Source organism: Cebus imitator, unplaced genomic scaffold (genome assembly GCF_001604975.1).
Source record: "Cebus imitator isolate Cc_AM_T3 unplaced genomic scaffold, Cebus_imitator-1.0 Scaffold235, whole genome shotgun sequence".
Taxonomy (NCBI): domain Eukaryota; kingdom Metazoa; phylum Chordata; class Mammalia; order Primates; family Cebidae; genus Cebus; species Cebus imitator.
The window spans coordinates 2,975,836-2,990,093 of record NW_016107550.1 but is presented as its reverse complement, the minus strand read 5'-3'; the positions used below and the strand labels follow the sequence as shown (position 1 = coordinate 2,990,093).

Sequence of the window (14,258 nt, the reverse complement as noted above, 5' to 3'; positions counted from 1 at the left end):
AAAAAAAAAAAAAGAAAGAAAGAAGAATCTAAGAGTACGCAGGGATTATAATAAAAATAATTTAGCCTGTTCCACCTCACATCCTGTTCCTTATTGGAAAAGCCTATTAACATTCTTAGCTATTTCTTCTCTTACTTGCCTTGACATCCCTAAATAATAATTTTCTTTTGGATGTATCAAAATTATACATTATTTATTTTTCTCACAGATAACAAATTAACTAGCCCTCACTTTTCCTTCCCTTCTTCCTCATGTGTTAGTTCTTCTACTGGTAATTTTGTGACACTAAGTGACGCATGATTACCTCATGATTTATTTCAACAACTAAAGAGAGTATATCTCTTTTCCTCAGCTTTATTGAGATCGAACTCGAATATCATGCAATTCACCCACTTAAAGTGTACAATTCAACGGTTTTTAACTGTATAGAGCTATGCAATCATCAACTTTAGATCAATTTTAGAACATTTTCGTTAGTCCAAGAAGATACCACGTACTCCTTAGCCATCATCCCCAATCTAAGCACCCACCCCAGCGCTAGGCAATCACTAATGTACTTCCTGTCTGTATAGATTTTCCTATTCTAGACATTTCATAGAAATTGAATCATACAACATATTGTTCTTTGTGTCCGGCTGCTTTCAGGCTAATTGTGGTATGATGCCTTCTAGGTTCATCCATTTCATGGCAGAATATTCCATGGTATAGAGGGAGATACCACATTTTATTTCTCCATTCATGTATCAATGAACATTTGGGGTTTTTCTACATTTTGGCTACTAGGGATAATGCTACCATGAACATTTGTGTGCAAGTTTATGTGTGAATATATGTTTTCATATCTCTTGGGCACACATCTAGCAGTGAATGTGTGGGTCATATATGTACCCCTTTAAGGAATGAGACAGGGGCCGGGTGCGGTGGCTCACGCCTGTAATCCAAGCACTTTGGAGACCAAGGCAGGCGGATCACCTGAGGTCGGGAGTTCAAGACCAGCCTGACCAACATGGTGAAACCCCGTATTTAAAAAAAAAAAAAAGAAAGAAAAGAAAAAAAACAAAAAAAGGAATGAGACAGCATCTCTTGACTTCATTTTGAAAGACGGATCACCCCTTCAGCTGCGGAAGCCCCCTTCAGAAGGGGAGTCACAGAAGAAGCAGGTTGTGGACTTTTTAAAGATCACATTTCTATATTTGCTCATATATTCATTTCACATAAGCCAAGACCTAGAGCCTGCAGGGTTAGAGATAGGTTTGCTAGTCCCTTCCCTTGAGGAAGTCCTCGATCCTCACTTCCAATTGTGGTAGGCAGAATTCTAGAATGATCTCCAAGATTCCCACCCCCTGGTGTGCACACCTGAGAGAATCTCCTTCCCTTGAGTGTGGACAAGACCTGTCACTAGGAGGTGACGCCGTTCCCATGATTACATGACATCATATGGCAAGGTATAGGGATTTTGTAGATATATTAAAGTCCCGAATCAGTTGACTTAATTAAAAAGGAAATTACCCCAGGTGGGTGTGACCTAATCAGGTGATCTCTTAGAAAAGGATCAGGCGGTCAGAAAGAACCAAAGCAAAGGAGATTCTCCTGGGAACCTTGAAGAAGCAAATTGCCTCGTTGTGGCAAAGACCTGAGAGCGAGTATTTTCTTCTAACTAGAAAACAGAGACCTCAGTCAAACAACCATAAGGAAATGAATTCGGCTCAACCTGTGGGAGCTTGGAAGTAGCTCTCTCCCTAGCCAAACCCCCAGCAAAGGACACAGTCAGCTGACATCTTAACTTCAGCCTTGTAAGACCCAGAGCTCGCCAGGCGTAGTGGCTCACACCTGTAATCCCAGCACTTTGGGAGGCCGAGGCAGGTGGATCACTTGAGGTCAGGACTTAGAGACCAGCCTGGCCAACATGGCGAAACCCCCGTCTCTACTAAAAATACAAAAATTAGCTGAGCATGGTGGTGTGCACCCATAATCCCAGCTCCCTGGGAGGCTAAGGCAGGAGAATCACTTGAACCTGGGAGGGAGAGGTTGCAGTGAGCAGAGATTGTGCCACTGTATTCCAGCCTGGGCAACAGAGCAAGACTCTGTCCCCCAAAACACACAAAATAATAAAATTCTCCCACGTCCCCCTATTGCCCTTGGGAGCAAATCGAAGCTCCTTACCTCCTAGGTCCTTTTGCCGAGAACACCAGCCTTATTGTAAGCCGCCCCCATTGCTGCCTCCTGCGGACTGAAGGTGTCTTCCCTACCATTCCCAGCTCCTTCCGGTGTCTTCCCTAGCATTCCCAGCTCCTTCCTGTTCTGAGGGTTTCCTGGGTGGTTTCCTTGCAGGAAACCCCCTTCCATCTCTCAGCCATCTGGCAAACCCTCTATCCATTTTTTTTCTTTCTGAGATAGGGTCTTGCTGTGTCACCCAGACTGGAGTGCAGTGACACAATCTTGGCTCGCTGCAGCCTTGACTTCCCAGGCTTAAGCCACCCTCCCACCTCAGCCTCTTCAGTAACTGAGACCACAGGTGTGTACCACCACACCTGGCTATTTTTTTTTTTTTTTTGTATTTTTGGTAGAGACGGGGTCTCGTCATGTTGCCCAGGCTCATCTCAAACTCCTGAGCTCAAACAATCTGCCCACCTCAGCCTCCCCAAAGTGCTAGGATTAGAGACTTAAGCCACTGCACCTGGCTCTATCCCCAGCTCCTTGAGATTCAACTTACACACTCCTTCCTCCAAGAAGCCTTCCCTGACCTCCGAAGCCCACATCAGGGTCTACAACAGTGCTTCCAACCTGCCTTGCACTGGCTCCCTTAAGCCACAGCAACGCTACACTGTGATTGACACATGGGTCGGTCTTCTCTGCACTGGTGCAGGAGCTGTTCAGGGACAGGCACGGGTCTGATTTACTTATGTCCCCCAGATCCCAGCTCAGCCCTGGCGGACAGGAGTCCTCGGTCCAGGGAAGCTGAACGAATGAATGAATGAACGAACAAACGAATGAATGAGTCAGGGAATGAGACATATTCTAGGGTCTCTATCCCCTACACAGCCAGTCCCAACCTCCTGTCCCTAACCAACCCGTCTCCCTGCCTCATATCCTGAGTGTGTGGTTTTTCCCAGGTGCTTGAGTGTTTCTCATCAACAACAGCTGGGGCCTTTGTGTTTTCTCAAGAGGAACAGAGTGGTGGTGGCATGTCTTCCTGCTGTACCAGGAAGAGTCGATCAGCGTTTCTAAAACGTCCTCATTCAGGGTGAAGTGGAAATATTCCAACGCTGGGGAGCCAGGTGGCCCGAGTTCCAATCCACGCTCTCCTTTGCCTCCCGAGGAAGCCGGAGCCAAACCTCAGTTCTTTCTGCACCTTCCTTCTCTCATTCTCTCATCTGTAGAAGAGGAGGGGATGCAGTTAGTGATCTCTCTGTTGCTGAAGACCGTGATTCAAAATCACACATCCAGGGAATTCTGGCAGAGCTACTGGGATGTCAGTAAGCCCCTGAAATTATGTACCAAATTTTGTATGAGTATTTTTTTCTGGGGGTCCGTAGCTTTTACCTGATTCTCAAAGAGGTCCCTAATCTCTTGCAGATTATCACAGCTGGCAGAGCACGGTGGTTCAGGCCTGTAATCCCAGCACTTCAGGAAGCTCAGCCTGGGCAGCATAGTGAGATCCTCGACTCTACAAAATATATATACATATATTTTTTTGTGACGGAGTTTCGCTCTTGTTGCCCAGTCTGAAATGCAGTAACGTGATCTTGGCTCACCACCACCTCTGTCTCCCAGGTTCAAGTGATTCTCCTGCCTCAGGCTCCTGAGTAGCTGGGATTACAAGCGTCCCCCACTACGCCTGGCTAATTTTTTGTATTTTTAGTAAAGATGGGGTTTCACTATGTTGGCCAAGCTGATCTCGAACTCCTGACCTCAGGTGATCCACCCGCCTCAGCCTCCCAAAGTGCTAGGATTACAGGCATGAACCACCACGCCCGACCAGAAAATAATTTTTAAAAAATGAACCAGGAGTATAGTCCCAGCTCCTCAGGAAGCTGAAGTGAAAGGATGGCTTGAGCTCAGGAGGTTGAGGCTGCCGTGAGCCAAGGTTGTGCCACTGTGCTCCATCCAGCCCAAGTGACAGAGAGACAGACCCTGTCTCAAAATTTAAAAATTGTAAAAAGAATCACAGCTTATGAAGCAATTTAGGAAGATCCCATTTGTGTCCATAAAAATAAAGGTTAAAAAAAAGGAAATATCTTAATGAAGATATTTCTGTTTATTGATTTCTAGATAAAAGTCTGGCAGAGGCTTTCTCAATGATCGTGGCACTAGTCACATCAGAGACAAGCTGCTGTTTTGCCAGGGGTGGCCGTCCCGTGCATTGCAGGGTGTGTTCCAGCGTCTTGCTAGGTTCCCATAGCACCTCAGTCCCCGCCAGCCCTGAGTTGTGACATCCAAAAATATCTCTGGACATTGCCGAATGTAACCTGGGGGCAAAATGACTTCCAGGTGAGAACCACGGGCCTAGAAGAAGTAAGAAAGTGGTAACAGTCATTCCCTTTGGGAAATGAAGCTGAAATTGAGAAGAGCGAGGAGAAAGCTATTTTTATTTATTATTTATTTATGTATTTATTTGAGATGGAGTTTCACTGTTGTTGCCCAGGCGTGATCTCAGCTCACTGTAACCTCCGCCTCCCAGGGTTCAAGCAGTTCTCCTGCCTCAGCCTCCCAAGTAGCTGGGATTACAGGCATGCACCACCCCACGGGGCTAATTTTGTGTTTTTAGGAGAGATTAACTATGTCATGGGTTTTCACCATGTTGGCCAGGCTGGTCTTAAACTCTGCCTTGGCCTCTCAAAGTGTGGGGATTACAGACATGGGCCACCATGCCCAGCCAAAAGCTGCTTTCTCTTTACCCTTCTCTGATGCTGAAACTTTTAAATCATGACTATTAACTTTAGGAGCCATGCATGGTGACTCACTCCTGTAACCCCAGCGCTTTGGGAGGCCGAGGCGGGCAGATCACCTGAGGTCAGGAGTTTGAGACCAAGCTAGCCAGCATGGTGAAACCCCATCTCTACTAAAAATACAAAAATCAGCTGGGCGTGGTGGTGCTGCCTGTAATCCCAGCTACTCAGGAGGCTGAGGCAGGAGAATCACTTGAACCTGGGAGGCAGACATTGCAGTGGGCAGAGAACTCACCATTGCACTCCAGCCTGGGTGACAAGAGTTAAACTCCATCTCAAATAAATAAATAAATAAATTTATGTGTCCTTGGTAAAAAAATTTTAAATAAAAAAAAAGAAAATAGAAAAAAATGTAAAAATTAAGAAGAATAAATACATAAATTCATAATTAAAATGAGTTTATTGTTAAAATAAATTACCTCTCTGCAGTGGACCACTGTACAGTCATTAGAGGAATGAGGCAGACCTTACTGCCTCTGTGACATACAGAATTAGCATTTAAACCTTTGAATGCAGGATCCCTCCATACACTTAAAAATTGTAGAGAGCTGGTGCCTCACACTTGTAATCCTAACACTTTGGGAGGCGAATGTGAGAGGATCATTTGAGGCCATGAGTTTGAGACTCCATCTTCACAAAAAAATTTAAAAATACTAGCTGGGCGTGGTGGTGCGCACCTGTAGTCTAAGCTACTCAGGAGGCTGGGATGGGAGGATTCCTTGAACCTGGAAGTTCAAGGTTGCAGTGAGCTATGATAGCTTGGGCAACAGAGCAAAACCTTGTCTAAAAATAAAACAAAGAAAATTGTAGGGGACCTCAAAGAGCTTTTTAAATTTGTACTATGTCTATTGATTTTTTGCATATTTGCAATTCAAACTGAGAAAAAAATCTAAAATATGTATTTAAGTAAAATAACTCACTGAATATTTACAGAAGCAACTTATTTTAATAAAAATAACTATAGTTTCCAAAATAAAATATTGTTGGCTTATATTTTTAAAAATCAATTCAACATTTGACTCAATAGAAGAAAGTCAAAGTCTCATATCTGCTTCTGCATTCAGTCAATCGTGTTCTTCTTGTGAAGCCTCCAAACTCTATACCCTCATGAGAGAATAGAATAAAAAAGGAAAATATCTTAGTATTATGTTTTTGTTTTTGTTTTTTTTGAGACAGAGTTTCGCTCTTGTTACCCAGACTGGAGTGCAATGGCACGATCTCGGCTCACCGCAACCTCCGCCTCCTGGGTTCAGGCAATTCTCCTGCCTCAGCCTCCTGAGTAGCTGGGATTACAGGCACGCGCCACCATGCCCAGCTAATTTTTTGTAGTTTTAGTAGAGACGGGGTTTCACCATGTTGACCAGGATGGTCTCGATCTCTTGACCTCGTGATCCACCCGCCTCGGCCTCCCACAGTGCTGGGATTACAGGCTTGAGCCACCGCGCCCGGCCTATATCTTAGTATTATGATAAAAATACCTTTGACCTTGTGGACTTCCTAAATGGGTCTCAGGGATGTCCCTAGGTCACACTTTAAGAAGCACATGGCCCAAGGAGGGCAGGATAGGGCAGGTTGGAAGGATTCACACAGACCCTGATGGAGGCTTGGGAGCTCAGGGAAGGCTTCCTGGAGGAAGGAGCATGTAAGTTAAATCTCAAGAGTGAATAGAACCCAGCGTGGTGGTTCATGCCTGCAATCCCAGGACTTTGAGAAGCTCAGGTCAGCTGATTGCTTGAGCTCAGGAGTTTGAGCTCAGAGAGACATAGATCATTGATAAATAGATGGAACCAGGTGGCTTCTATATACACAGTGGCCCATGCCTGTCATCCCAGCACTTTGGGAGGCCAAGGAGGTCAGAAGTTCAAGACCAGTCTGGCCAACATGGCAAAACCCCACCTCTACTAAAAATACAAAAATTAGCCGGGCATGGTGGCACATGCCTGTAATACCAGCTACTGAGGAGGTGGAGGTTGCAGTAAGCTGGGATAGTACCACTGCAACAGAGAGAGATCCGTTTCAAACACACACACACACACACACACACACACACACACACACACACACACGTATACCGCTTAGAGGATGAGTGCTGTAGACACAGGAGACTCCTAGGATTCAAATTTTAGCTTGACCACTTAATAGCTGCATGACCAGGAGAAAGCTAATTAACCTCTCTGTGTCTAGGGATCTCATTTATAAAGTGAGAATGATACTAAGAGTACCAAACCTCCTGGGGCTGTAGAATGTAAAGTGCTTAGGACTGAAACACAAAGAGGCTGGCATGTAAGCACTCAATAAATTATGCAATTAATTTATGCAAACAATTGTTATTAAGCAGCCTTGGAAAACAGTAAGGTAGAGTTATATAACATACCTAACGAGCTCCATCATGCATTCTCATGTGAAGCTGGAAGGAACAGAACTATGTACATTACATGATAAATGTATAAAATTAAAAAAAAATGTGTATACCACATACTCGTCTGTATGTGGATTTAAACACATGCAAATATACTTGAATATGCATAGAGTATTCCTGAAATTATACATTAAAAACTAATAATGCCATGCCTCAGGGAGAGGAGGATTTCAGAATGTTAGGACATCCTGACTTACTTTGGGTAAAGGTGGAACTTTTCACGGCATTTCTTTAAAACAAAATAAAAAACTCACCAATCTTGAACTGTGGGGTTGCATTCCATGTTCAAAGTTCAGTAAACAAAAGAACTAGCTTGATTTTTTAAAAAGAACACAAACCTTAGGATTTTGGGTTAACTTCCCTGTAATGTTAGCAAATATCTAGCATGTGCGTCACCACAGCCCATCCTGCAGGCAAGGCAGACAGCACCAATTGAGCAGCACGGCAGACAGCACCAATCAATGGCGACATTCTTTCCCACTGAGCAGATGTTCAGAATCCTTCTAATACTGGGCTCCAAGCAGCCACTACGAATCACTTAGTTTTGACAACGAATCTGAGACATTACTTGCAGTCCCGGATCTTAAGTATGACCTCCAGAAATGTGTGAAATCATTGAAAATGACTCAGAATATTTCCCTCCGGAGTCCAGTTCTGCTGATTCAGAACTCTTTCCCGCTAACTTACCCCCACCACCCTCCCTATTCCAGAGGGATTTGGAATCCTTCTAAACCAATCACTACTCTTGGTATTTTTTTATCTTTTTTGCAGAAAAAGAAACTGAAGCCCCAGAGATTAAAAGATTTGCTCAAGGTCACAGAATGAGTTTGCACCAAATCCATAGCAGTAAATTAGAGCAGTGAAGAGTGTGGACTCCGAGGTCAGACAAACCAGGCATGAATTCTCCTCATCTTACCAGCTGGACGGCCTTACTTCCCTGAGCCTCGGTTTCATTATCTATAAAATGGGGCTAATTGGAATATCTGATTCACAGGATGGTTGGAAGGATTCAGTGAGCTAATAATCAAAATTGCTTAGTGCTGGGCCGGTAGGGTGGCTCTCGCCTGTAATTCTTGCACTTTGGGAGGCTGAGGTAGGAGGATCTCTTGAGACCAGGAGTTCAAGACCAACCTGGGAAATATAGGGAGAACTTGACTGTATTAAAAAAAAAAAAAAAAGTGTTTAGTGCAGCATCTGAGCCCCTAATGATGAGCTGATAAATGTGGCTATGGTTGTTACCAGTTGTGATTGTAGTTGCAAAAGTTGCTCTGATGGATCCTTAAGAGGCCACATCAATACAAGGCAAAGGGAGGATGTGGCACAGTGCTTCCTTTACAATACGCTCCAAGAATAAGCTTATCAAACATTTAGGCTGTTCTCAGTCTCTCAGTATAGTGGGTGAGACTGCAGATTGTGGTGCCTACTTTCTGAGCCTGCCTCCTTCACCTGCAAAAAATGGGGTGATAATTCCTCTGTACAGAGCTGCTGTGAATGTCTAATGAGATCATGTAAGGAAGGAAGGCGTCTGGCTCAGGTAGGTGTGCAGTAAACGGTAGCCGTCATTTCTCAACAGAGGGACCGAGCCAAGCATTGGGAAAACCCACCACTGCCTGGTACAAGCAGGAGGAATCCCAAGCTTTGGAACCAGATAAACTTGGTTTTATTATTATTATTTTGAAATGGAGTCTCACTCTGTCACCCAGGCTAAAGTACAGTGGCGTGATCTCAGCTCAGTGCAGCCTCTGCCTCCCAGGTTGAAGTGATTCTCTGCTTCAGCCTCCCGAGTAGCTGGGATTACAGGTGTGAGCCACAGCACCCAGATAATTTTTTGTATTTTTAGTAGAGATGGGGTTTTGCCATGTTGGCCAGGCTGGTCTCGAACTCCTGACCTCAAATGATCTGCCCGCCTCAGCCTCCCAAAGTGCTGGGATTGCAGGTATGAGCCACCATGCCCAGCCCAAACTTGGGTGTAGCAAATGGCTCTGCCAATTTCCACCTGTGTGATCTTGGATACATCATTTCATCTCTCTGGACCTATCTGCAAAATGAGGCCAATAAATTGAACGTGCAGGCTTAGGAAGAAAGTTAAAAGCAGCAATGAATGTCAAAGGAAGGCGAGTCATAGTAACAGTAGTCTACATGGTCATAGTAATACCAAGAGAAAGTGTTTATTGATCCTGACCAGTGTCATTAACCGTCCTGCATGCTTTACACGGGCTGAAGTATGAAGCGCTGCCATCGATAATGATGATGATTAAGTCTTTAACAACGGCCCAGCTAACCTTATTCTGCAGCACGTTAGGCCTGCAACCCTAGAAGCAGAGACCTAGGCTAAGCCCCATGTATCCAATCCCTTCCCTCTGGGCAGGCGGAGACGTGTTTGAAATAAAGTTTATTGAAGTTTCTGTCGATATTTACATATGATACACGGTAAATAACAGAGCCAGGCCCCCCACCCCACCCTGTCGCCACCCCCAGTGCCCCCCTCCCCCCAGCCTCGTTAAAAATCTCTGCGTAAAGTCAGGTTAACTGCGGCGGGTCCCCTCCTCCCCCCTCCCACCCAAGATGCAAACTAAAAGCCCCCGTCCCTCCCCTGCCCCCCTCCCCCCCACCCCGGGGGCCATTCTGGTTCCGTGTACAGCACTGTGCTACCTTGCCCCTCTTTCCCTAAGAAGAGGGGGTGGGCGAGTTCCTGGTGACCTCCTCTCCCCCCAAAATCTGTCCAACGGGGCGGACGGGCCCTTGAAAGAGGCCAAAGTTGGGGTTCTGAGGGGGGAAGAGGGACGTCAATGAGGTGGAGAGCCAGAAAATGGAAGACTTAGAGGTTTGGGGGGGCGTCGACCCCCGCTACTGCCCCTCCCTCCCTCGACGGGGCCTCGAGGGGGGAGAGGCGGGCACAGGTGTGGAGATGGCGCGGGGGTGATTCCCTCCACCCTAGGGTCCCCATTCTGGCCGCCTGGTGTGTGCCTACGGCTGGATGCACTCAGGAGCTTGGGACAAGCGGGTGGAGGGAGGAAAGGAGAGAAAGAGTTAAAGAAGGAGGAAGACGAAAAAGAAGCCAAGGATAGCTGAGAAAGCAAGAAGATCCTTTAGATAAGAGCCCCCTAAAAGGCAGGTAACCTTCAGGAAGCAGAAAAGAGCCCGGCCGGTGAGAACGAATGGGACCTCCCAGGGAAGCAGGGGAGGCGGGAAGGGAAGGGCCAGCGGCCAGGTTAACCGTACCCGTGGCTTCCAGCCCCGTTCCCCATCCCATCCCGCGGCTGTGGGTGGAGCAAGCCGGTCCTCCCGCTGCACCCGGTGACCCAGCAGGTCAGGAGGTGAGATTAGGCAGGGAAAAAGGAAGCCCGGAGCAGAAGGGAGAAGAAGATGGTCGGCATTCCCGGCGGCTGCCCGAACCTGCTTCCCAACCCAGGGCCCCTGCGGTGAGGTCGGAGGTTGGGGAGCTTCGGGGAGCTGGGCGCCTGCACAGCCGCGGGCTGCTCCCAGCGCAGAACAGGTGGAGAACGAGGGAGGAGTTAATTTTCTTGGAGAGGAGGAGTCAGAAAAAAGGGGCGGGTCTTAAGGGAAAGGGGCGGGGAAATGAGGAGGGAGGAGTCACTTGCTAGTGAGAGGGACCAATGAAAAGGAGAGGTCAGGAAAAAGGGGCGCGGCCATTGAAATGAGGCAGGGTGTGGGCGGAGCCACTGGGGAGAGGGCGTGGCCTAAAGCTGGCAAAGCCTCCTTCGGGTGGGAGCGAAGAGTCCCGAGGAGGGAAGGGGGGCTGCACCGCAGGGAGACTCCCGGGGAGGAGGAGGAGGAGGAGGCAGGGGAGCTCCAAGGGGCGGACCTCAGCAGGGCGAGGTGGAGATGTGCAGGTGGTCCGGATACTTGATGGCGGGAGGGTAGTTCTGCGTCATTTGGATGGACACGTCGCTGGAGATGTCGGAGGGGCTCCGGCCGCGGCGCCACGCCTCGGGCTGCAGGAACTGGCCCGAGTAGTCGGAGCAGTCGCTGAGACGCGGGCGGTAGAAGGCCGGGTGTGGGCGGTACATCTCCTCCTCCGCGTAGCGCTTGGTGAACAGGTACACGGACATCACGCCGGCCCCCTGCGGCAAGGCAAGGTCAGAGTCCCAGGGGCGCCCCTTGCGCATCCCGGGACCCCAACTGGTCTCCCCTAACTCCAGGACTCAGAGTCCCCACCCCAAGCCCCTTCCTATCCCAGGACCTAGGATCAGGGCTCCAGCCCTCTCCTTCCCCAGGACCTCAGGAGTCCAAGCCCTCAGGATAGCCCCTCCCTCAAGACCCAGGAGTCTCAGTCTCCAGACCCCTCCTCCCCAAGGATCCCAAAAGTTGGAGCTTTCAGACCCCCTCTTCCTTCAGGACCCACGGGTTAGACCCTCAGCTACCACCTCCCTCTGACGCCAGAGTCTACATCTCCAGCCTCTCTTTCTTCCTGGACTCAGGAACCAGGCCCCCAAGACCTCTCTCCATTCAGAACGCTAGAGTCTAGGTCCCACGGACGTCACCTCTTTGAGTAGGAAGGAGGAAGCGGCGAAGGCAAAAGACCACCCGTAGCGATAATGAAAATACTGCTCAGAGCTGCTGGGCCTGTTCATGACCTCGTCGTTGATGCTGGAGATGTAAAGAACCAAGCCCACCACCAAGGAGAGGCCTAGGGGGAGCAGAGGGGGTGCCCTCATCCATTAGAAGTGGGCCCCTTTTTCCAGCCCCAGCCCCACCTCACTGCCTTCCCCTCCTCCCCATTCTGTCCTGGACTACCTTCCTGGAAGCCCCTCGTGTGCTGGGCCTTGGCTGGGTGCAGGAAGCCCAGAGATGAATCAACAACAACCTCCCTCTTCCCCCTAAATCTACCATCCAGGAACTCACAATGGAATTGGAGAAGGAAAATAGAAACACTGATCAAGTCACATATAAGGTGATACCGGCTACAAGTAGCACGGAACTCTGTGGGAGTCTGGAAGGGGCGCCAAACCCACCTGGGGCAGGGGCAAGACAAATGAAGGAAAGATTCCTTTGTTCAAGTCTTTTTCTTTTTGAGACAGAGTCTCACTCTGTGGCCCAGGCTGGAGTGCAGTGGCCCAATCTTGGCTCAGCGCAACCTCCAACCTCCCAGGTCCAAGCGATTCTCCTGCCTCAGCCTCCCAAGTAGCTGGATTATAGGCACCCGCTACTGCGCCTGGCTAATTTTTTGTATTTTTAGTAGAGATAGGGTTTCACCATGTTGGCCAGGCTGGTCTCGAACTCCTGACCTCAGGTGATCTGCCCTCCTTGGCCTCCCAAAGTGCTGGGATTACAGGCGTGAGTCACCGTGCCCAGCCTGTTCAAGTCTTAAAGCATGAGGCCCAGGGAAGAGTAACAGTACACTGGCATAGTAAACAATAGGGGCGAAGGTTTGGTTGGGAGGGGGGGTGACATGGAGCTGGTCCACCCATGTAGCTGTAACATGAGCTGTAGCCACAAGAAATGAGGTTAGAGAAAAGGAAAGGTAGAGCCATGATGAGCTTCGAATGCCGCACCCAGGAGCCCGGCACTAAGGATACTAGAGAGCTACACAAAGTTTGTAGAAGAGGAAGGACAGGGCCAGATCTTAGTGTTAGAAGAACCTCTGAGGGCTGGCTGGTGCTGGGAACAGACTGGAGGGAGACATATTCCAGGGGGAGGAGGATGAGGCCTGAGCTGAGGCTGTGTGGATAATAATTGCAACAATAGCAATAATAATAGCAACGACTTATATAGGTCTTGGTCTGTGCCAGGCACTGTTCTCGGTGTTGTATATATATAAATTCATTCAAACTTCACAACACCTCTTTGAAGGAGGTACATTTTTAACGCCATTTACAATTGAGGAAATAGAGCATATGGGCAGTGTGCAGAGGAGAGGTCCGATCTGAGAATTTCTAAGAGGCGATTATCATTTTCTCAAGATGATATTTCCTTTAAACAGTAACCATGCCAAGACTGGCTTGAGGAGGTTACAAAGTTCCCTGCCTTAAATGTATCCAATCACTACCAGCCTCTTCCCCTAGAATCCTACAGATAAACATTCTGTGTGCAACACACACAGAATAAGCCCAGATTCCTTCCATTGTCTACACCGGGGGGTCGGCAAAGCATGGTTTATGGACGAAACCCAGCTCACCCCCTCATTCTGTGTGGCCCACCAGCTAAGAATGGCTTTCACATAAGTAAATGATTTAAAAAATCAAAACAAGACTGGTATTTTGTGGCACATAAGAAGTATATGAATTTCATTTGGCAGCGCCTCAAAAAGTTAAAGATAGAATTATCATATGACCCAGCAATTCCACTCCTAGGTATGTACCCAAGAGAAGTGGAAACATATGTTCACACAAAAACTTGTACACGGATGTTTGTAACAGCGTTATGCATAATAGCCAAAAAGCGGAAACAGCCCAAATGTCCATCAGCTGATGAATGGATAAACAAAATGTGGTATATCCATAGAAAGGAATACTATTCAGCCAAAAAAGGGAACGGTGTACTGATTCATGCTACCATAGGAATGAACCTAGAAAGCAAGCTAAGTAAAAGAAGCCAGATGCGAAATACCACATATTGTGTGATTCCATTTATATGCAATGTCCAGAATAGGCAAATCCACAGACACAGAAAGTAGATTCATGGTTGCCAGGGAATAGGATTGAGGGGGAAATTGTGTCTGGCTGCTAAGGTATGTGAGGTTTCTTTTGAGAATAATGAAAATGTTGTGAAATTAGCTAATGGAGTTGGTTGTCCAACCTTGTGGATGTACTAAAAATCACTGAATTTTATGAAATGTATAGTAGGTGAATTACATCTCAATTTTGTTTTCTTGGTTTTTTTTTTTTTTTTTTTTTTTTTTTTTTTTTTTTTTTTTTTTTTTTTTTTTT

The 14,258-nt window shown here is 47.4% G+C and overlaps 1 protein-coding gene and 1 long non-coding RNA gene across 5 annotated transcripts in view; both read right to left on the bottom strand.

Annotated features, from left to right (window-relative positions):
- Positions 1-4,235: 4,235 nt before the first annotated feature.
- Positions 4,236-7,842, bottom strand: LOC119466859. The gene is made up of 2 exons (XR_005195351.1): positions 7,623-7,842; positions 4,236-4,506 (listed from the first exon to the last, which is right to left on the bottom strand). It is a non-coding gene; the product is annotated as an uncharacterized LOC119466859 (long non-coding RNA).
- Positions 7,843-9,520: 1,678 nt separating this feature from the next.
- Positions 9,521-14,258, bottom strand: part of CACNG7 (calcium voltage-gated channel auxiliary subunit gamma 7) — a 28,829-nt gene continuing 24,091 nt past the window's right edge. For 3 of the 4 annotated variants that reach the window (XM_017497921.2, XM_037727641.1, XM_017497919.2), the window contains one exon: positions 9,521-11,453. In XM_017497921.2, coding sequence (XP_017353410.1) covers positions 10,963-11,453 — 491 coding nt within the window. In that variant the 3' untranslated portion in view covers positions 9,521-10,962. Of the gene's footprint in view, positions 11,454-11,873; positions 12,020-14,258 lie in introns of all 4 variants that reach the window. The other variant, XM_017497920.2, reaches the window with a different exon arrangement.